Source organism: Artemia franciscana, chromosome 2, assembly GCF_032884065.1.
Source record: "Artemia franciscana chromosome 2, ASM3288406v1, whole genome shotgun sequence".
Taxonomy (NCBI): Eukaryota; Metazoa; Arthropoda; class Branchiopoda; order Anostraca; family Artemiidae; genus Artemia; species Artemia franciscana.
This window is the reverse complement of record NC_088864.1, coordinates 24,742,948-24,768,076: the sequence shown is the minus strand read 5'-3', so window position 1 is coordinate 24,768,076 and position 25,129 is coordinate 24,742,948. Positions and strand designations below refer to the sequence as shown.

General features: G+C 37.0%; 1 protein-coding gene across 1 annotated transcript in view; it reads right to left on the bottom strand.

The window, feature by feature from the left end:
• Positions 1-25,129, bottom strand: part of LOC136039212 (soluble guanylate cyclase 88E-like) — a 244,514-nt gene that overhangs the window by 85,671 nt on the left and 133,714 nt on the right. The window contains exon 8 of the mRNA XM_065722741.1: positions 6,158-6,284. Within this exon, the coding sequence (XP_065578813.1) occupies positions 6,158-6,284 (127 nt within the window). The remainder of the gene's footprint in view (positions 1-6,157; positions 6,285-25,129) is intronic.

Genomic DNA, 25,129 nt, shown 5'->3' with positions numbered 1-25,129 from the left:
CTGCTTAATAAAGACTTCCTTGGGTTCTATGTTTAAAAACCTACGAAAACATGGACTTCTTTATTTCAGTATTTCTAAGATTGTTCTTTAAAAACCTCCTGGGGGCTTGTTTACTTCAGGATTCTTAAGATTTTATGTCAAAGTTTCTCTGATTCTTCTTTTTGAAAACCCACGATGCTTCTTTACTTCAGAGTTTCTTTGAATGTCTTTCGAAAAAGCTTCAATGCTTCATTACCCCTGCCAAATCTAGATTTCCTTTTAAAAACCGTCAGGAGGGCCCCTCCCACCCAAGAAAGGGCATGAACCTTACATCATCCCAATATATCTGCCATTTTATGCAAGCAAATTTGAAGCCATTTCTATGAGCAGAGCAATTAGACAGACTATTGATTTTACAGAACGAAGAATCCCCGTTATGTCCTGAAAACATCTGCTACTATACTAATGTGGAAACTGATTGATTCCATTTCTCCGGGAGGATATAAAAACCGCCATTAAAACGGAATTTCTATTAGTCTTACACAAAATTTTGTGCGTGTACGTGATCATGTACGAATAAAAGCAAAAATTTAATTAAGGAGAAAAATTACTTAGGTAGATTGAATTTATTAATTTTCTTCGAAAAAGTTTTATCCTTGCAGGTTAGAAAAACAAATGATTATTCATCGCAAATTTAAGTGAGGTTATGTTGAAACTAGGTTCAAGTTATTGGGAATAAAAAAATTCTATTAGAAGAATTTTAACAATATGCTTGAGGACATGAGCAGCTATGCATGAGCGCTAATAGAAGCCTAAGAACGAAATATGTGTGAAGAATGCTTTCTTTAGTATATTATAGAGAGAATGAAAAAAGCAAATTTATGATCTATGATATTCAATAAAATAAAATTTCATTCCACTTAGAGCAAATTAAAATTGAAATTAAATTTCGAATTAGAACAAAGGGTTATATATCGGATTTTCGATCGGCTTATTTTTGGCCCTGTTTAGGTGGATGGGGGACAATGAAGCTATATCTGAAAATGAAATTCTAAGCCTCTTAAATACTCATATATTTCTGTGAAAAATAAGGTGAATTTTAACCGTGTACGTTTCTTTTTATAAAAACTAATTTCCATACAATGTAGTTTTTCACTTCATGAAAAACTAGAATTTTATTTTTTTTAAGGAGAATTCAGAGCAAGAGGTTCCTCCCCCGAAAAAGACAAAACCACGCAATGAGGACATATTTTTCCTCCCCATACAAAGTTTGGAGTCGAATCCTTAAGCTCCCAATCAAAGCGGCGAGAATGCGACCACCACCACCCTACAAAACCGTGATGCAGGGCCCTATGATCCCCACATGCAAGAACTCACCAGGCCTTCAAAATCTGCACCTCCATGCAAGGTAAGAACACACCTCCTTCGGCCCTCCAACACAAGGAGAACGCCATGCAAGATGCCAACCCTAACTTGAGAATAAATTCTTTGATATTTCTCATAATGGTTATTTATTCCCACTAAAAAATTAATGTTTTCTTCTAGCAAATGTTTATTCTTTTAAGTTTACTATTGGAACCTTTTTGCCATTCTTTTAGCAATAAGTATTTTCTTAAAAGAAGGTGTTTTTAATATTCTGCATTCTATTGTTGAAAACTTAGCGTTTTACTATTGCCTCTAAGAAGGAGATTTAGGGGTCTTAATCCCAAGATTAATAATGGGAGAAATATCAAGAGAAAGACCAAAGGGAAATGAGCTTTTCACCAAGCTTTAACGGCAAAAACTAAATTTTTATGCAAGATGACTTTGTCAAACTATTAGAATATTGAGGTTCTAAGACTAGCCTAAGATACACAGACTACTAAAGACACTCCGATAGTTCGATTCTGTTGTGGAGCTCCCTCGGTCCCAAAGGAAATGGACTTTTCGCCATGCTTCTTGCTATTAGTAGTGTTTTGAAAATAAAATATTTTTAAGATACTAGTTTCTACTGTTGTCTCTAAGAAAAAATTTAAACGTCCCTCGATTAATATTATGTTCAGCATTATAATTGGCTCCCCATGGCCCCGTAGGTTCCGAAGACTTTAAGGAGACTTAGATTGATATTCTTTGCACAGCTTAAAATAATAAATTCTTACAAAAGAATTAAAAAAATTTATTCTTTTTCCAGACCGCACACGAATTCGATCACATAATTGATGATTTGTTTGCAGACTTCTTGGGAGCATTGAAAAAGGACACAACCTCCCCCAAAGTAAGTTTCAAAGACTCTCTAGAAAATTATAATACCCGAAACATAAAGAGAGACAACTTATGTGGTAATTTTTGGAATATAAATTTAACAACTGCTAGTTTGGTAGGCTATGGACCCGAAGAGTCCATGCACGGTCATTAAATTTATTATTGGTGGTGTGGTCGAAATACGTCCGAAGGGTCCCTTTGGAGCCCAAAGTATCGTCTTTACACCTTTAGGTGGTCTTATAGTCTCAATACGGCCGAAAGACCCCTTTGGGGGCCCATACATGGTCTCTAAATTCTTAACTGGTGGTGTAGTCTCAGCATATCTGAACGCCCATTCTTAACTATTCTCTTTTCAACCTAACATAAACTCTTTCAGAGGATGAAGTTTTCCAATGAGCTAATAAGCTCTTATTGTTTTCTAGGTTCACATACAGACATTAACAACCGAATTCCATGACAGTGCATAAACACAACCACAAGAGAGTGAACGTGGGAGTGATTATAGTTTGAGGGTGAACCCTATTATTATACCTTCCCTCAAATTTGATTTACACGCGTTTGCGAGGGATATCTGCCTCGATGCTGAATTTTGACAATCACCCAGTGCAGGTGCCACCTAGCGAGGTCGAGAGGATTTCGGAAGAACGGACACCCGCCTCTCACCGTGATATGGGGGAAGCAGAACAAAGTGGTGCTGGCTCATCCCCTGTTTCACATGAATTGTATTTAGCGGATACCGCTTTGCGTAATATTTATGTTTCAGATCTGAGCTTGGAGACCATTTCAATGTTCTTACAAGTGGTAGTATCCATACGGATCCTGTGGACTTGGAACACTCCTACGTCAGCAAAGTTTGCGCACTTCTCGAAAAGCAAATTCGGGAGATGGTTCGTAGAGCGTGAAAGCATCCATCGTACTAAAATATTTTTTTTATAAAAAGATGGGTGATGTGTATTCGTATTAAATGCGGGCACTTCACCAAGACGTGTAAAGTTTTGAGGGTGATATTTTGGATTGGGTGAAGGGTATTTTTAATAGGGTAGAATATTAAAATGAAAATGAGAGCGGATCAATTGTTTTCTTTATTGAAAATTTTAAAAAGATGTTGTTTTAAGGGGTGAGAGGGAGAAAGAAATTTTGGAAAATATAATACTGATTTAAAGGGTACTAAGGGTGTAAAACACTTCTCTCTCAATATAGGCCTAGAGTGCTTTAAGTATTCAGTCCTCGTGGCAGGACATAAGCCTTTGAATATGAATACTATTAGTAATATACATTTGGATCGTTTGGCAGTTAAAAATATTGAGGTGGGGCAGAGTTTCCAAAAGTCGATTTTAACTATTTAAAAGGGCAATATCCTGTAACACTTTAGGGGACAAACATTTTGAGACGGCTAACGAACATTTAAAGATTGGGCTTTCAATGTTACAGTACTATACAGAATATAAAGAGGGGAAACTTAAAGATGAAAAGCAGTAATGTATATCGTAAGGATTATGTCCATTGAATCAGTGAAACACAGGGTATGACTTCTATACGAGCCTGCCTCAGAGCCTAATGCAATTGGAAATTTCTTTCCAATTACTAATATTTGTTGGGTTTTAAGTCAAGGGAAGAATCAAATTACACACTACTATTGTCCAATGTGTCAATCAGCTTTCCAAAAAGAATTAAAATTGATAGCATGGATACCAGTCCGTGGAAATGGCTTCGGATGACAATACCATCTTGCAGTTCAAAAACTTTCAGAATTTACTCTTGTAGAGCAAACAGGTGGCATTAGACACTGAGGAAAATATGCCATTGCGGTTTCTTTAGCCCACGGAAAAAAGACTTGAGTTACAACAATGCAATTGGTAGATATATTTGAAACATTAGGTGGGCAAGATTGTGTAGACATAGCTCTGTTTTCACTTATTAAACCAGTCAATAAGTCAATTTCACGGCTGAAGAATACAAATTATCCAATGACTCTATCACCAGAAGACAATTTGGCGAATAAAAATAAAGATATTGGCTGGGTGTGTAAGAAGAAACCTGTTGATGGTAGTGGGGCTATAAAAGTCCGTAACCACGATTATTTAAGCAATACATTTTATTGGGGGGGGGGAGGAAGTAACTTTCGGTAGATGGATCATTAATCATATAATGTCAATGTTAGGCAGCAATACTTTCTACCGGCTTACATGCACAATTCCAACTATGATTTGAAGTTCATGTTATCAGCGTTGGCAAGTTTGCAGAAAGATGAAGTTTTAGATTGCACACGAGTATACGGGCCTTTTTCTTATAATATCACACCAAATCATCCACGAAGTTGCTGCTCTTAAAATTTAAATGGAAAATGATTGACAATGGTAGTACTTGAACAGAATCCGTTTTTGGATTCCTGTAGTTTCTTCTCCAAATCCTTAAGCCAATTGATTTAAGTACAAAATTTGATAATTTTAATAGTTCCCCCTCCCCAAACAGCACTTTCCAGATGATGAAATGTCTGATTTATTAACGTGTACGGACATATGCCCGTATAAGTACTACAATTCCACCTTAAGAGCATGTAAGAAAAACTGCTGGCCATCGAAGCGTTTTCTGATTCACTTCACGATCTTCAATACAACACCGCCGATTATGAATTTTATAAGAAGGTTTGGGCAAAGAGAGGGGATAAAAAAGGGGAAGATTATTGTAAAATATACCTGGCTAGTAATATATTGACGTTGTTGGATATTGTCCGTAAGTACACGGATAAAATTTACGGGGAATTTTGGTTGGATTTGGGTTATCAACTTTCAACTCCTCGTCGGGTGATGGATATAATTCTTGAAATCATTTATGTAAAAGTAGTTGTGGTTACCGACGTGGATCAGCACTAATTTTGTAGAGAGATCCATACAGAGAGTGTATGCTTTTCACGGCGATCATATCCTGGAAACCCACCCGACTGGAAAACGCACCGGCGAAAAAAATTGAAGAGAGCAAAACCCGCCCCCCAAAATTTTAGTGAATATGCACTTCTAGCATAGAACAAGCCTAGCTCCTAAAACTAGCCTAGTTCATTGGTCAGCAGACGATTAGAAAACTAATAAAGGGGGCTAGGATGAGGAGTAAACAACATGGGGAATTGTGGACCTCAGGCTTAGGGTTTTTCATCATGAGGGCTATGATGGTGCTCTTGTTATGTTCCCATTCTTTTCTTTCCAGAAATGACACCCAAAGTTCCGTTTTGTGATGCGGCATGGCACTTTCAGAGGGCGCTATCAAGCAAAATTTATAAAAATTATGGATATTCAAAATTAGCAATAGACTGAGTTCATATATTACTCTCAATGTTATTTCAGTATTTCACTAGCGATAGAGGAAAAACAAGAAAAAAAGGGAGACGCATAAGGCTTCCATTGAAAAAGTGATTTTCCTTGTTTTTTAAGGTGGGTTCGTAATTTACATAATTAGGATTTTGACCCTGTTGATTTCATTAGGTTTTTTTTTCTTTAGTTCGATTTGGCGCCATTTTTCAAAGGGGGGGGCATGCTATTTTCAAGAATTTCTATAAATTCGTACTCGCAGTGAAATGTTACTATGAAGAGTAATTGAAATAATAGTTACTGTTCCTATATGTTGGACCAATGACAATTTTTTCACTAGATTTTTTAAGCCCTTTTTTAAATTTTGGGCTGTTCTGGCCCTTGGTTCGGGGCTTACACGTCTTTGCAATGCATACACATACAGGTCATGCATAAAAGTAGACTGTGTGTACATACCCCAGAGGCACAGATTTGAGACTGGAGACATGGAGGCAAGACCAATTAGTGGCTCGGAGACGCAATTGAAATAGTAGGAAATAATAGAACTTGATCTGAGGGACAAAGAGGTCAATACTTGAATCAAATAGAAGTTAGCATTTGACATAATCTATAACAAGAATTAAGAGCTAACAAACCTTGAAAAATCATGCATAGATAGATCATTTAGAAATAGTCCGGATGCCACCATACCATCCAAATTGTTCATGACTGGTGTGCCTAGGAAAACAATCATCTTCCATTCATCCAGAAAAAGCATTTGACCTGTAAAAGAATTGTTCAAGAAATATAGAATCCCCGTTAATAAAATACAAAAATAATGTTGACATTGTGGGAGCCCTAGGCCTGGTAGCCCTCTCACGAATACGTGCCTGGTCCTGAGAATAATATATTGGGTAGCTAATCTTAACAAGAATTCTTATTTATAATTTCATATTTAATTCTCAAGGTAATAACAATTACATCAGCTAGAAACTGGTCTTTGAGTTATAAATGTTTATCACTAATCAGGTTCTCACCTAGGGCTACGCTACCTGTGCTCCTCACCCCCTCTTCCACATATTACTGGCAAATTCTTTAAGTGTACAATTTTTATCATGTAGTTGACCTTTGTGTTTAGTACTTGGATGAACGCCCCCCCCCCCACACACACACAGTAAGAGAGCTAACACACAAGAACTTTCATTCAAGATTTTTTTTTCATCTGAAAAGTTGAGCAGTAAGTTTATTCCTGAATGGTCCCGCATGCATCTGCATATAAATCTCCCACTGGCCTATATTTTAATTAATTGGACTACATTTTCCACAGGATAATTCAGTGGAAAGACTGTGACTCCTATGAGGTCTTAGTATCATTCTTTGATAGTATTTTTTTTCGGGCAGGGGAGCAAATTTGATCGTTTTTTTTTCTAGCCCACAATGGGTGACGGATGATATGTGCTTTAGACAGGATGATTGGCATCTAGTGCACCTTGCCAGGATGATTGGTAGCAGGTAAACAATATCAGGTAGTGTCAAATGGCACTAAAAACAGGCTTTTACTTTTAAAAGATTAGACAGGGCTGTTGCACAAACCAATACATTATTTACTCTGGTCGTAGGGGCAATTTTTATTAGAATTATATTATAATTAGGTATGAACTTTCTCGAACAAAGCCGCTAAGACCAGAGAGAAAGGAAACATTATTTGTTGGTTTTCTGAGGTAGCAAGTAACAATGAACATAACAGAATCAGGTTTTATATGTGTTTTCATTTTATGATTCTTATCAAACAAATTTAAAACTTGTTTGACTAGGTTTTAAACAAAATCTTTTTAACCTAACAGTTTCTCAAAAATTTGCTCTATGTTTAATTTTTATAATCTGTAACCTAGAAAATATTATGCGATGGTAATAATTTATGAACGTTTCATCGTTCCTTTGCTTTCCGAACTGAAATTTGGCTTTCCATAAAGCACCCGTCTGACATTGAGGTTCATCTTTTTAAAACGCAAGTTGAAACGTAAATATATAACAGACATTTGAAATGGCCAGCACACACTTACAGTTCCATATTTTCCATTTGTTTTAAGTTTTAATATCTCTGTACTTTCCGCTAAAAACAATCATTTCAAATTTATATTTACAAGAGACAGTTTTATTTCTCACAATCAGAAATCATAGCCAGGGCAACAGGAGGAGGGTCAATTAATTTCAAATCTACAGTTCTGGTGCCATTTCTTAGCTCAAGAGTGAATGGAAGGGAACCACGGCCCAATCACCCCTTCTATATAATCCGCCTCCGCCTCAATAGTGTTGAGAATTTAATACTATCTATTTATGCAAATTAGCCAAAAGGCACAATAAACATGCCTCCAGAGATGACAGGATCCCGCTCAGCACCTGGGAACTAATTGTAAGTAAGAAGCAACTCAGCCCACTATTAACCGAAACTCTAAGCAAAACGAGTTTTGAATAAAATAAATACATCAAAAGAATTGGCTTTTCACGCTGATTCCAAATATACAAGATCCATTAAGTTTAAGGTCACCCATCAAAAGCTCTAAGTCAGAGCAAATTTGCCTCATTTTTGAAAAAAGGGGGAAGAGGAGTATTCCCCAAATAACAAGGAATATTCTTGAAAATCTCATCACCAGATAAAATAGTTCGTGGTAACGAACTGTCATATAAAAAGCGACCCAGTTCAATAGTAGCCGAAATTCTATGAAACAGAATTATCATGCCAATAGATGCATCAAAAGAATCACATTTTTAAGCCAAATTTAAATATGTAAGATGTATAAAGTTTGGTTTCACCAATCAACAGTTATGAGCCAGAGAAAATTTGCTTAAATTTTGAAAATGGGGGAAAATACTCTCTAAAAGTCATAGAATATTAATGAAAATCATACCATTAAATTCGGCGTATCAGGAAATTCCGCTGTAAAAGTTTCAAGCTCTTATCTCAAAAATGTGGAATTTTGTATTTTTTGCCAGAATAAAGATCACAGATGCGTGTTCATTTATTTTTTTACTTATTTTTTTCTCAAGGATGATCGTATCGACCCAGTGGTCCTACAATATCGCGAGGGACTCATTCGAAGGGAAATTAAAAGTTCTAGTGCCATTTTCAAGTGACCAGAAAATTTTGAGGGCAACTAGGCCCCCTCCCACGCTTGTTTTTCCCAAATGCACCGGATCAAGATTTTGAGATAGTCATTTTGTTCATCATAGTCGAAAAATCTAATAATTGGGTCTTTAAGGATGACTTGATTCCCCCAGTCCGCGGGAGAACAGTTGCATGTTGTGAACTTTGCCCATTGTTTACATATAGTATAGGTTATGTTGTGAACTTTGCCCATTGTTTACATATAGTATAGGTTATTTAGAAGTATACAGACGTTTTCAGGCGGTATTTTTTTCTGGTTGGAGGGGGGAAGGGCAGGTAGAGGGGCTTACGCGGGAGGATTTTTCTATGGAAGAATTTTTAATGGGGGAAGATGAATTTCTCATCACTTTTAAAAAATGGATCAGAAATTATATAAAAAAGCAAGTTTTTTCAACTGAAAGTAAGGAGCAACATTTAAACTTGATACGAACAGAAATTATTACGTATATGAGGGGGTTGACCCCCTCGTCAATACCTAGATCTTTACGCTAAAGTTTTATTAGTACTTTCAAAAGAGCAATTTATTCTAATTAAACGGCCTTTGTGATTCAAAGGTCATTCTTAAAGAATGGAATAAAACTTGAACTTCGGCAAAAAAGAGCGAGGTATTGATGAGGGGGCGAACCCCCTCGTATATGTAATAATCTCTCTTTGTTTTAAGTTTTAATGTTGTTACTTACTTTCAGTCGAAAAAAAAACTTGTTTGTTTCCAATTTAATTCAGGGTACTAAAGAACCATACTGTATAAGTTTCTAGCTCCAACCTGAAAAATATGGAATGTTGTACTTTTTGCCAGAACAAATATCATGAATTTGTTTTCATTTGTTTTTCTTCTTTTTTTCTTCTTTGTTCTTCCCAGGAAGATCGTATTGAACCAATAGTCCTAGAAGATTGGAAGTGACCCATCTGAACGGAATTTAAAAGTTTTAGTGTCCTTTCTTAGTGACAAAAATATTGGAATGCAACTAGCTACCCTCCCTTAACATTTCCCCCCCCCCCTAAGTCGTCTCTTATCAAAATTTTAAGATAGTCATTTTGTTCACTATAGTTGAAATATCTAATAGCTATCCCTTTAAGGATAACATGAGCTTGACAGCCGTCGGGGAAAGGGCTGGAAGCTTTGGAATTTTCCCATTGTTTACATGACTGTAGTGAGGGCGATTGCTATTTTGAAAGGATTGTAATAAAAGGGCGGTTATAAATCAACATCCAAACGTTTTTATGGAGTGCAATTGAAATTATATATTGATAAACTAAATTCAAAGATAACTCTTTACGTTAATCGTTTAAGCGTTCCCATGTCAAATGCTAATTTGAATAACTAGAATGTCTTTTCGTATCTGAGGTATAATTTTCACATGTGTACAATGTTTTAACCCCTCAACAGGCAAAATGTACCCAATGTTTTTGCAATCTTTCCGTTACAAGCGTACTTATTCTTTCTTATTAGGTATTCTTTCATCAGCTTTGGGAAATGGGCGAATATCTACTGGACTCGCAATTCGTTCTACGATTGCAATCTCTGATAAAATTTGCTAGAGACCCTGGTTCGAACTTGATGGACGAGGAATTGAGTTATGTGTGTATATAATTGTTCCAGTGATACAAATATCCTTGTTCACCAGTACTGGCCTCTCTCTGACAAAAGTTGGAAAAAGGTCACCTTACGTAAATATTTGCCGAGTATATGATTGTTAGATCCTTCAAATCTGGAAACTATATTCTTGGGAGTGTTAATTTTAGGAATAGTAGTTGCGATGATGCATCTTCATGAATGAATTGAACCATTCTCGTGTGGCTGATTTGTGGTTGATCCACGTGTCGAGGACTGTTCCTTTGAAGCAGTTAGGCATGGCCAGGTCACTGTGTAATTCTTTAATTTTGTGAGAGTTCAGCTCATTATATATCTCTGATGAGTTTATTGCCAACTATCTAAGATATTCTTCCACTTCATTACTGAATATTTGCCGCGGCTTAGTACAACTTTTTTTCAGTTCCTTACCATATGACTTATCTTGCGCTTTAATGAATCGAAACAATGCCATTTTGTCTATCTCGTAGGCTCTGTCTCCTTTAATGTCGTTGTCTTCACTTTAAAAACATCATATGGTTTTTCAAACGAGGGTATTGGTGTTTTGCCCTTATCCGTTTCCCTCTTGTACCTTCGCATGATGATAAGAAATTGAAATATAAAATCATGTGTAAAAGTTATGCCGTGGCTAGTTGATATACGGTATTAATTTGCCCTTAACTTGCTTCAAGTAACCAGGTGTTGTTTAAACTAACACAGCTTCAAAAATGCAATACCTTAATTTTATAAAATATAATTTAATATACTTACAGAAAACCACTGAAATGGTGTGGTGGTAGTTTAAGTGTTCCTTAAAAAAACTAGCACCACTCCTTTCACTCAAACGCGACAAAAAAAAAAAAAAAAAAAAAAAATCAATTTCCAGTTTTAAAATCCCACGTTTTTCGTCAAAGACTTATTGCATAACTCTGTAACTACTAATAAAGCTGCGTCACTGTATGGTGACTTTCTTTGAATCGCTTGCTTAAGGCTAAACATCTGCAGAGGTTAGAAATGTTGCTTGTATGAACTAGCCCAACTCACCCCTAGAGCCTGTTTTCAGGGGGAAATTTTCTCCAAGGGGAAGAATAATTTCCCATAGGGAGAATATTCTGTGGGGACGGAAATATCCGTGGATGAGCTTTCCAGGGTAAATTTTGCAAGTGGGATTTTGCTATAATTCCTATACGAGATTTTTTCATTTGTCTTACTTTCTTTTTGGTGATTCAATTTTATATGGGGTGACTTTCCAAAACAAATACCTGGAAAAATTTATCAGTGGGGTTGTGATGTCTGGGGATTTTTTTGCAAGGCGTGATTTTCCACAGGAGAAATTTTTCCTATTTATTATTTATTGTTTTATCCCTTGCCGTTCCGTGCAAGTTTTATTTCACTTCTTTTTTCTTTTTTGGTCTGACAGGTTTAGTGAATTTTTATTCTAATTTTGAAGATCTATGCAAATCTTTCCTTCTGTTCAATTTTTTGTGTGAGGGAAGAGCAAACGACCCATGGAGGAAGGGGCAGATTTCCCGGCTTTATTTAAAAACTTTCAACAATTAAATTTAAGAAAATAAGTTTTTCAATAGAAACTAAAAAGCAGCATTAAAACTTAAAATAAACAATAATCATTCGGTATATGAGGGGAGTTACCCCCTAAAGGGGAGTTTCACTAAAGTCTGACATTTTGTGCTATGTCGTTAAGAACAACAGCGTAAAGAGGGAGGTACTGATAAGGAGGCAACGTCCCCTCAAATAACTTATGAGTATTCGAACTTTTAATGTTGCTCCTCACTTTCAGTTGAAAAAACAGTTATTTGTTTAATTATAGTAAAGGGTCATAAGGCTCAAATGTATAACCATTTTTTCATAGAGGCCCTTCATTTTGGAGGGAAGGTCACAAAAACTTCATAGAGGATTCATTTTGTTCAAAAATAGTCCAAGAGCAAATGCCCCTCCAGGGTTGAGCCCCCCCCCTGAGGCAAGGGCTGTAAGTAATACAAGTTGAAAATTATTCACATACAAGTAATATGTCATCAACCGGAACCAGGAGTGCATATTCTACATAACCGGTATACTTAAAAACCAGATCCAGTCATGTCCATCCCTGGCAACCAGATCTCCTATCTGGAGGCAGATCTTTAGTTGCATATTCCAGCCGGAACATAATGTAAATAACCGGCTTCCATTACCATAAACTTAACCTTATTGTCGCAGTAATCCTAAACAGTGATGCATGTACTGAATATTCTGTAGTACCATAACAATTTTATGAATAGACTTTCATCTGGGTTGAATGAAACCGGTCTACATTATAATAAGTTTTTTTTCGCTGAGTGAATATAAAGCGGTATTTTAAATGTATTATATTAAAAGTTGCCAAAAAGAGAATTTTATTATCATTTCAGTAAAAAATCAATAAAAAAAATCAATAGAACAGTCTAAAAGCAGTCTGAAAAATATCACTACAAATATTGTTTTTCTAAAATAAATAACCACGAGTAGCATATGTATACCATTTTAATTTTTTATTTCAAGAATATAAAAAGTGAATTTCTTTTGCTATTGAATTGGTGAAAATCTTGTGGTATTATATTTGAATGTACACCTTTTGTTATTGACTGTGGGACATGAAGAAATTCACTGTTGTCACTGGAAAGAAAATTATAATATGTTTGAGTATGATAAAAGCCTGTAGAGTCCTACCTTATGCCATATGAATTTTTGTGCAAATATGTAGTATTGTATGTGGGATTATTTCAATAAGAATACTTAATCGAATTACTTTGTTATGTTTCTAATAATTTGTGAGGCCTATTCTATGATTGGTTCTCAGTAGTAGTTAGTTTATTGTATGTTTTTAATCAATATTATTTGTGCACTAGAAGGATAAACCCTTACATCAATTTTTTTTAAAGTAAAGATGAAATAGTTCAAAGAAGTGTGCACACATGATAAAGATGTCGTAGCGTTGAATGCTGACAAAAACAAATATTTGAACCATGAGAACAGCTACTTCTGGTGGTAACACTGTTGGAGATACATGCATGCGTTGTCATGTCATTGAAAAGTTAAATTCCTTGGGATTAAAGAGAAAATTCATCATAGGTATGGTGAATATGTGAGAGTGGCATTTCCAGAGATGATAGTACTCAAAGAGAATGCAAACGTTCAAAGAATAGCTGGTGACGAGGACCAGACTCTTGCGTATAGTTCTGGTAATACGTTACCGGTTGATAAATCTTATTGCCGTTTTTTCTGTACTAGTATTTAATTGAAAGCAAAGGGAAAAAGAGAGGCCTACTGCTGCACCAATTCCATAATGCGTATCCTATCTATGTGCCAAAACTGCAATCTATATAAAAACATTGTGGTAATAGACAGTGATATCACAATTAACTCAAAAAGGGCATTGGCAGGCAATATAACAAAGGAAGATAAAGTTGTATTGATGAAAATCAAAGCACCTGCAAAAATTACTAGCACCATTGATAGTTTATCAATAGATAAGATTATCAAGGTTGAACCCAAAATGGAATAAGTGCCATTATGTTTTCCACGAGAAAACATATCGAAGCATTTTATGGAATAGATTCAAAGCATTCATTTTTATATTGATATTGGATATGCCATTATTTTTATAAAAATATTTCAGTGCATTGCTTTTTTATCTTTCCATCATTTTAGGGTATGCTAGCAACTCCAAGGCTTAGAATATGTTATTAATCAATCGTAAATGCAAGAAAGTGAATTTTCAGACATTATTACTACTAGCGGGCTCATAGGGAGTTTAATAAAATCTGTGATAGGTTAACAGAGTTTATACCAATGTCTGAAAAACATGAGCGGGACTATTTCCAAAATACACACAGAGACAGGCAAAGAGATGGCTAGACAAACAGGCAAACAGACAGAGAAGGAGAGAGAGAGAGAGAGAGAAAGAGAGAGAGATAGAGAGAGAAAGAGAGAGAGAAAGACAAAAACACACAAAAAGACAGACACAAAGACAGGCAACCAGATGGTGAGACACACAGGCACATAGAAAGAGAGACAGAAACACACATACACACACAAAGACAGGCGAATGGATGGTCAGACACATAGGCACAAGGAGAGTGACAGAAACACACACAAACAAACACAGAGAGACAGGGACAGGTAAATTGACGCTCAGATAAAAGGAAACAGAGAGAGAGAGAGAGAGAGAGAGAGAGAGAGAGAGAGAGAGAGAGAGAGAGAGAGAGAGAGAGAGAGAGAGAGAGAGAGAGAGAGAGAGAGAGAGAGAGAGAGACAGAGAGACAGACAGACAGACAGACAGACAGACAGAAACACACACAAAACACACAGATACAGAGGCAGACATACAGATTGCCAGACACACAGACACAGAGAGTGAGAGAGAGACAGAGAGAGAGAGAAAAACAGAGAGAGAGAGAGGGAAAGAGAGAGAGAAAGAGTGAGAGAGAGAGAGAGAGAGAGAGAGAGAGAGAGAGACCAGGGGGTGATGTTATTCCTTTCTCTGTTGTAAAAGAAATTATTAAGAGTATTCAGTTCCTACACTCTAAGTAAGAAAAAGCTTGAGTTCACTTATTCTCTAAAAAAACAGCATTTTATAAATTGGTCAGGAGGAGAGTGAGAGAGAGAGAGAGGAGAGAGAGAGAGAGAGAGGGGGAGAGAGAAAGAGAAAACAAGAGAGAGAGACCAACAGTTACAGAGGGTAGAGTAACAAAAACACACAGGGTCAGATGCACAAACGCACAAATATTGACACAGAAACAAGCAAAAACACACGGTCTGCAAATGCCCTGTTCATTTTAATTTCAATTTCACTGTCTATTACTATATTATTTCTACATAGTTTGCAGTTTCGGCACATAAACAAGATGTACATCATGATATTTGTGCAGCAGTAGATCTTTCTTTCTCCATTTCCCCTTATTTGAATGCTATTACCAGAAACATGGTAATAGGATCTACCAATAGTTAATGCGCTACTGGAACCACAAGCAAGAAGTTAACCTTTGTCATCAACTATCAGTATTATGTTTCCATTCTTTTTGAGTGCTATCATATCTGGAAATGGTACTCTCGTATATCCACCATCGTTAACGGTGAACTTTTCCAGCAGTCCCAAGGAATCTAATCTTTCACTGTCATGACAACACATGCATACATTTCCAAAAGTGTTACCTCTAGTACATGTTTCATAGTTCAAATATTTTTTGTCAGTATTCAACGCTACGATGACTTTATCATGAGTACACACTTTCTTTAAACATCTCGTCCTTAATTATTAATGTGTGATTAAATCTAATTTACAACAAACATCTACTGAAAAAATTTGGAAAACAAGGTAATGTCGATGACCAGTCATAGAGTACCACGGGGGCAGCCGCATAAAAAAAATCCGAAAACCACGTTCACAAAACATCAGATGTCATTTTTAGACCCGAACAAAGGGAAAAAAGTTCTATCCCAAAAAAATTTTAAGTCCCAAAAATAATTCTAAATAAAAAAATCTAATTAAAAAAAATTTAGATGTTCAGAATCACAAATAAATAAGATTTACTAAATGGGCTAAGCTTTTAAGCCCTCCGAAGGCATTGCTTATGCGGTTTAAATTTTTATAGTGCTCTTTACTGTCCCATGAAGGTCCCGGTTTGAAAATATCCCATGGTCTTGTTTATTGAAATCCTCATCAAAATTACTTTTACTAAACATTTAGATGGATCAAGTTCACTTTATGTAATGGTTATAACTTGGCCGAACTCTTATTCTTTTATATCAAATACTTGGTAAACAGTGTATTTCACTAGAAGCTGAGAGACCTTACGTAATGGTACATGGCGCCCGGAAACAATACTCTATTAAGAACGCAGTGTTCCCAGAAAACTTTCTTATCTTAACGGACAGACGCGAGGGATTGGTAACTTGATCTGGCTCTTGTATACCCCCTATGGCTCTCGCAGTAGCAATTGCGGGAATACAAGGGGCTGATTCCATTAGTACATCGGGGTCTAAGCGTTGCAGTAGTATTCTCACTATAGTACTTAAAGTTATGTAGTACTTTTAAAAAAGCTTCTTATTATTCTAACTAATCGACACTTGTTTCCAGGGATTATTTTTGAAGAACTGGGATACATCGTCAAACTTTAGCATTAAGAGTGAGGCATTGAAGAGGGGACAAATCTCCGTCATATACGTAACAATTTCAGTTTATTTTAAATTTTAATATTGTTCCTTGGTTTCAATGGAAATGATTTTTTTTTGTTTTTTTATCTGATTTCTGGTCGTTTTTTTTTTAAATAAGGCCGGATTGCGAAAATTTACCCCGGACGACTACCATTAACATTTCCAGTGCAAAACAGAGTCGGCAAAAAGAAAATAAGACAAATAAAAAGAATTTCATATAGGAATTCCGGTAAATTCCTCCTGTGCAAATTTTCTCCTGAAAATTTCACCCACCTGGAAAGTTTTTTCTCCTTATGATAAGATAGGACTTTTTCATGATGAAATACACATAAATCAGGTTTTATTATTCCCTCAAAGGCTTATTGGCCTGGAAAGAAGGGGGATGACAAATAAGTCACTTAGTCAGATAAAAAAAAGTCATTTGCTTACAGAGAGATGAGCAAAAAGGAGAAGACAAAGTAAAATTAAAATAAAATATAGAACACAAACTTAAATAGATTGAATAAACTAAACTATTTAAGTAGATGAAACATGCTCCGATACGATAAAAATATATAAGAAAAATAAATAAATAGATAAAAATAGCTCATAAGAAGCCAAAAAATTTTTAACATTTTTTTTTAACAAACTGAACGTGTGGCATCTTCAAGCTCATTCAGACAACTTATTCGATACAATATGACTCGCCGTTAAAGAATTAAAATCTAACCTTACTCATTATGTAAAATGAATTTGAATGTGCTTATTTGCATTGCGAATATTGTAATTAATCTGATGAGAGGTAAAAGATGGTGAAACACTTGGGGGCTTGGGGAGGTCACCCTGAAGTTGAGAAAAAGTAAAACATGCACACTAAAGAGTTTACAGTGATTTGAGATCGAGTAAAAAAATTACTCCTTAGCGATTAGTGTCCTGAATGTGGTTTCTAGCTTTACTGTAAAACTTAAAAAGTGGTTTTAATAGAAAAGGAGAGGTTGACTTGACTTACTTGACTTAAGCCCCATCCGGCCTTGGTGGTCCTCCCGGGACCTCTCTCCTCACAAGTGAATGTATGTGTCGCCTTTTCTTCTCTCTGTCTCGTGCCATTCTGAGAAGACCGGGGAGGTTGTAGTGGGAGAAGTTCTCCTTCCAATGTTTTGGAAGGCCACCGCGAGGGCGAAAACTGTGGATGCAACCTTCGAAGGCAATTTTCGGTAGTTGGTCGTTTGACATGCGCTGGACGTGGCCAAGCCACCTAAATCGTTGAACAAGGACCCTCTCCAGGATGGTTGTGTCATACTGAAGTCTTACGAGTGGTTTGGCATTTGAGACTCGATCTTCCCATATTATGCCAGCGATTCGATGCAGCAGCTTTGTCTCAAACGCGGCAAGTCGCCTGAAGTAATCTACTCTGACTGTTAACGTTCCACAGCCATACATAGCTATAGGAATGACGATGAAGACGAAAAGCTTACTTTTTTGCTTCATGGAGATTTGATGTTGCTACCATATTGGCATAAGAACTTTGAAGCCGGCGCTACCCGGAGTAAGGCGTCTTTTGATGTCCACTGAGTGATTAGTGTCGCTCGTGATCTGGCTCTTCAGATGTGTGAAACTGCCTATTCATTCTATTTCCGCTCCACTAGATTTATTTTTGGTGGAGATGGTTTATTGACCCTTGACACGCGCATGGCTTTCGTTTTATGCCCATTGATTTTCATTTTGAAGGTTCGGGTAACTACTTCTAGGTTATCTGCTTTGATTTCTAAAGAGCAGGTCGATGTCGTCTGCGGATGCCAGCTTGTTGATTAAGATCCCTCCTATCATTGCACCGTTGGTTGCCTCAACATACGACATTAAGCAGTGGAGGAAGAGATTAAACATGTGAGTTGAAAGGATGCATCCATGCAAAACACAAACAGAAATTTGGAATTCTTCGGTCGTTCCCATAACTGTTTGTACTTTGCATCTGAACCGCTTATACATGTTACGAATGAGTGATACGATATTTGACGGGACGCCGTAATGCAGTAAGGTCTTCTCTGCAAATTAAGTCGAAAGCTTGTTTGAAGTCAATGAAGTGCTTATAGAGGTCCTGGCCGTATTCAAGGTATTTTCCATTACTTGACGGATGACAAAAATCTGGTCTATTGTTGAGCGATTCAATTGGAAGCCAACTTTATACCCAAGGATGATGTGACCGGTTAATGCTTTTATTCTGTCCAGTAGATCTTGCCCAACACTTTGGCAGGTTGGCTTCTCAGGCTGCTTGGACGGTAATTGTTATATTCGGCTTTGAACCCTTTCTTATGCATAGGAAATATGGTAGCGAAACACCATGTTTTCGGGAAATACTCCTTGTGCCAGGCAGCTTTGGCAATTCTGTGGTAGAGGTCGGTTACGACTTCTAATTCAAGTTTCAGGAGTTCTGCTTCCAATCCATCTGGTCCAGGCAATTTAGTCGATTTGAGTTACTTCAAGGCAGTTTCAACCTCGTTTCTTTTTGGTGGTGGGCTTGGTTTCAATAGGGAGATGGTTAAATTTCTAAGAACGGCGGGGTCAGATTGATTGGGGGATTTAAATTTTCATGAAAATTCTGGTCCCACCTCTCTCTTATTCCTGTTGCGTCAGTAATAGAAGTTACATCCTTATCCAGGAGTACAAAGGTAAGTGTAGTTTTGTACCTCGATAGCTCTCGTATTCTTTTGTACACGGCATGGGTATTGCCTTTTCGGAAGTCGATCTCACATTAGTCACATGTGTTATGAATGTACGGGGTTAGAGCGCATTTGATCTTCTTTTCTGTTAGTTGCTTAAGATGCATATAAATGTGTCTTTTTTCTGGGTCTTGTATATTAGCGACAGCACACTTGTCTTTACACAGTTGAATGATCTTATTGGTGACCCATGGCATTTCGGAGTCAATAGTTCTTCCAAGAACTGTCTCAGCTGTCTGTATGAAGATCTCGGTGCTCTTGTCGACTAGGGCGTCTAAATCTATTTCCTCTGGATTCGTTGAAGAATTCTCAAAAGGGGTTTTGAGAGCCAAATCGAGATTTATCCAGTAGCGGTTGCGAGTTGACTCGTCTTTCGAAAGCTCTGTACGAAATCTCGGGACTGTTTTCTGGAGTTTTGTTGCTGACTTCAGAAGGAGGCAGAAAGATGCCATAACCAGTGTGTGATCAATGTCAAAGTCTCCTCCTGCAAGAGCGACTGTGTCTAGCGTGTTAGTTTTCCAGCATTGTGGGACGAGTATACAGTCAATGTAGTTTTTGGTGGTTCCATCAGGTGATGTCCACGTGGCTTTTTGTCGCTCTCTGTGCATGAAAAAAAGTATTGGCCACTACCAGCTCGTCGTCCCAGCAGTATTCCAGAAGTCTCTCCTCTGAGTATCAAGTCCAAATTTTCTCATGACGTCTTCATTACCGTTGCAATTCGTGCCCACTACTGCATTAAAGTCTCTAATAACGAGAATTATGTCTTTTTTTGGAATGGAGTCTGTGAGGTTTTGGAGTTGGCTGTAATATTTCTCGCTGCGCTGTGAGTCTTCATCGCTGCGAGAAGAATCTGACGTATAAGCCTGGATGATGATCAGGTTTGCAGTTGCATCTTTAAGCCGGATAGCAACAATACGTTCGGAGACTGGAGTTGTGGAGATCAGTGATTCCTTTGTTTTCTTTGAAAGAATCAATCCTAACCCTTCGCGATAAAGTCCATCGTTACAGCCTCCCAAAAGTAGTGTTGTGTCCACAATCTTTTCAACACCACTTACTGGAAGATGGGTTTCTGTCAGACCAATGGTGTCCCTTTTATACCTGTTGATTTTTCGTACAGGTAAATCCTTCTTTCCTTCTTTACCCAGGGTCCTTACATTTAGAGTTCCTATTGCCAATGTTGTTTTAGGGGTGAAAAGGAGCGGGGGTCCAATGCAGGAATTTTTACGTTGAAAATTGCAGTTGAAGCTTAGCCGGTCGTCAGGTTGTCAGTAAACCTTCCAGTGGAGCCGGTTGTCACGTCGACGGTTGTCCCGGATGCGGTATCTGGTTCATAGGTTGCCCTGGACGGGGTATATGGTATCGAATGGTCGTCGCATAAAACTCCGGAAGTTTTAGCATTTGTTCTTGTAAGTTTTGTTGTCTTCATCATTACAACATTTGAGAGCAGTATCTGAGAATTTTCTTATTGATGAGAGGGGGTTTGACATCTGCTGAGACACATCCACACGCTTTTGGGCCCTGCGCATCACCATCATGGGGCCTTCCTCCTGTGCATAAATTTGTATCTCTCATGCATGAGTGCCTCAGTTTCATTTTATTGACCCCGGAGGGCTGGGTCCCCCCTGGTCTATGCCTCTTTATTTTATATTCGGTGGTGTCCTTTATATCTAATCACATTCCCCTATCCGCCACCTGGGGACGTGCCTGGTGCCTAGGGGAAGGCTAACCAGACTATCCATATTATTGGACAGTAAGAAAGATTAGATTGGATCAAGCTGTGAAGGGGAATTTTTAAAACTGATCCATGAAAAATATGTTTGACCTTCCTTAAAATACCGAGACTCCTGCATATCTTCATTTTAATCAAATCATTATGACGCTTGAAAGATAGGTTTTCATCAGTAAAAATACCCAAAAAAAACGAACAAATTGGTCTTTAGATCTATGAATTATTCCACTGGTCTGGCGAATTTAATATAACTGGGGATAAACCTGAGAAAGATGCAAAAAAAACTGGGCTTAGAAAATTTTAGTGTAAAATAATTAACATCAAGCCATAAAATTACTGCCTCAAAATAATTTTCTAGGTTTAATTGAAGCTCTGATTCGCAGTTTTCCGAAGTGTCAAGTGCGCTGTCATAAGCAAAACAAACAAGGGCATCAGAAGAAGGCGAACTATAGTTGCCCCTATAGGCAAAGGAATGCTTAGGATGACAGTAGTCTGCATCAATTAATAAGTTTCTACTTTTTTACTACACAAAAATTTCATTCACTTTAAATAAAATAGTGCAGGCCCTAAAACTGATCTCTGGGGGAAGCCAAAATTCACTTTCAAGGATAAACAGAAGAGCGAATCAACAAAAACCTATCATTCAAACGAGACTGAAACCAATAAAATAGACAAATTTTATACATACTCCCTTTATACCTAGAGACATCTTCGATGGAAGAATTTCATGGGTTAAGGAATCGAATGCCTTACAAATATCTAGGAATATAGTAGCCGGATTGAGCACGAGTACCATAAAGAGTATACAAAATTAAAAACGGTCATACAAGCAAGTTCAGTGGAGTGTTTCACTTGGAAACCAAATTGAAAATCATGAAGAAAGTGTTTAGATTTTAGAAAAGCAAGGAGTCGAGAAACCAAAGCCTTTTCAAAGACTATTAAATACCTATACAATTTAAATTGGTTAATAATTTCATGGATCATTTCTTGGTCTATCTTTCTACAGAACTAATCACAGAACACTTGAGAGCATCCGGAAAAACTCGACGTTCAAAAGAAAGATTAGGAAGTTTTGTCAGAGGCAAAACTTTCGAAGGAAGAACAGATTTAACTACCTTAGTAGGAACAGGACCTGGCTTAGATAAAGACGAGTTTTTCAAGCCATTAACAATTTTAGTAATTTCACTTACTGTTACTGGCTCTAGAAACACAGACTTAGACAAGACGACCCGAGGTAAGATTTAGACGTCCCGGGTTAAGTTAGGCTTAGGCTGAGAAAAAAGTAACCGTAGAAGCAATACTCTTACCGATACTAGCGATGAAAGAAGTGAATACCTCTCGGACATTCAACTCACCCTTTATAGCTCCATTACCAATGACCAGACTTTTAGGTATAGAGCTAAACTTAGAACTGGGTTTAAGCACATAATTTATTACCTCCCCATCCATGAAAAATTCTCCCCGAGGAATATCCCACAACAACAAATTCACCCTCCCCCTAAAGAAAATATCTTTGCCTACTTTCCAATAACAAATACTATACGAAAACAAAAAAAAAACATAACTTAAAGACCTTTCGGGTTGTGTGTGGGGAAGGGGGGTAGGCTTTATTATCTCCAAAAGCATATTTGTTGAACCTTTTAACTATGCTGAGCAATATAGTTATCTCAAATTTTGATAGAACAACATTGGCGAAAAAGGATTATGAGTGGGGGCTAGGTGCCCTACATTCTTTTTGGTCACTTAAAAAGGGCACTATAATTTTTAATTTTCGTTTAAATGACTACTCTCCTGATATTTTGTGGCCATGGTTTACTACGACCACCTAAAAAAACAGCAAAGCTATTCAATAAAGATTTATAAAAATCCGTGATCTTTCTTTGGGCAAAAAATGCAAAATTCGACATTTTTGAAGACGGGAGCTTGAAACCTCTACAGTAGAGTTCTCTGATACTCTGGATCTGATGGTGTGATTATCATCAAGACTCCCTGACTTTTAGGGAGGGTTTCTCTGTTTTTCGAAAATCAGGGAATTTCTTCAGGCTCTTAACCTTTGATGGGTGAAACCAAACTTACGGGATCTTATATACTTGAGTATAATAAGTATAATAAGTATATTAATTGTATAATAGTCGATTTTCTTATATATCTATTAATATCACAATTCTGCTTTTAAAAGAGCGGGCTGCTATTGAGCCTTGTCACTTCTTACTTACAGTTCATTACAACGATCTGTTTGAGATATATCTGAATGAGGCTTTACGCAGCTAGCAGTATTTTATTTTTTGATTATTTCTTTCTGTTGTTCTTTAATGGCCATATTCTTTATGTCCTGTTGATATTCTCTTTACCTTCCCTTTCTTCTTATTTTATTTAAGTTAATCAAAGTTGTGTTAAAGCTACTGGAGAGAAAAATTAATTATTTTTATCTTTACACATTTTACAGATAATGATCTTACCTATAATCAATGTCAAAGCCAGGGCCGTATCAAGGATTTTTTTTTTGGGGGGGGGGGATAAAAAACGCTTCGAAGATTTGTTTCTATTCATTTATTCTACGTTTTTACGAGCTGAATAAAATTTCTTGCGGGTTTCAAACCACCCATCCCCATCCATGGATACGGCCTTGGCCGGTAATGATTGAAAGAACGAGTATTTATCAAACTAGTAATTTACTATTAATTTTCAGTAGCACAAACTGACAGTTAATCATCACAAATTCACTGCTAACAACTCACAACTGTGCAAGAGCCACATGTTTAGAATCAAACAGTTCGTGGTAACGAACTGTAGTAAGGAGCGATCCGGCTCGATAGTAACCAAAATTCTAAAAAATTGAATTTTGATATCAATAGTTACATCAAAAGGATCGCATTTTAATGGTGATTTTAAATATATAAGTTTCATCAAGTTTAGTCTTACCCATCAAAAGTTACGAGCCTGAGAAAATTTGCCTTATTTAGGAAAATAGGGGGAAACACCCTCTAAAAGTCGTAGGATCTTAACGAAAATGACACCAGCAGATTCAGCGTATCAGAGAACCCTACTGTAGAAGTTTCAAGCTCTTATCTACAAAAACGTGGAATTTTGTATTTTTTGCCAGAAGACAAATCACGGGTGCGTGTTTATTTGTTTGTTTGTTTTTTTTTTTTTTTCTTTTCCCCAGGGGTCATCGTATCGACCAAGTGGTCCTAGAATGTCGCGAGAGGGCTCATTCTAATGGAAATGAAAAGTTCAAGTGCCCTTTTTAAGTGACCAAAAAAATTGGAGGGCATCTAGGCCCCCTCCCACGCTCATTTTTTCCCAAAGTCAACGGATAAAAATTTTGAGATAGCCATTTTGTTCAGCATAGTCGAAAACCATAATAACTATGTCTTTGGGGATGACTTACTCCCCCACAGTCCCTGGGGGAGGGGCTGCAAGTTACAAACTTCGACCAGTGTTTACATAGAATAATGGTTATTGGGAAGTGTACAGACGTTTACAGGGGTATTTTTCGGTTTTGGGGCTAGGGTTAAGGGGAGGGGGCTGTGTGGGAGGATCTTTCCTTGGAGAAATATGTCATGGGGGAAGAAAAATTCAATGAAAAGGGCGCTGGGCGCAGGACGAATCTGGTCATGTTAGAAAAAAACGTCAAATTCAGAGCTTAATATACAATGCTGGGTGTTCGGATCCTCTCTATTATGGAGTATAATTTGAAAATAAAACAACTATACGAGCGATAAAACATATATACCACAACCATAACTCAACTAACGAAAGAACTGCTAAGAGATGACCAAACTATAAAGCGAAAACAGGTGAAAACTAACGGGAAAATAAACGAACTAAGAGGTGGAAGGGGCCCAAAGAAAAAATATAATCCTTTTCCAATTTTGAGCCTAACTTCTGCAAAGGAGTAATAACGTCAGAAGCCCCGAAATACCGAATTATTTTCTTTCAAACAGTTCGTGGTAACGAACTGTAGTAAGGAGCGACCCGGCTCAATAGTAAACGAAACTCTAAATAACAGAATTTTGATGCTAAAATATACATCAATAATGGATTTGGATTTTCATGCTGATTTTAAATATATAAGTTTTATCAAATTTGGTCTTTTTCATCAAAAGTTACGAGCCTGAGAAAATTTGTCTTATTTTAGAAAATAGGGGGAAACACCCTCTAAAAGTCGTAGGATCTTAACGAAAATGACACCAGCAGATTCAGCGTATCAGAGAACCCTACTGTAGAAGTTTCAAGCTCTTATCTACAAAAACGTGGAATTTTGTATTTTTTGTC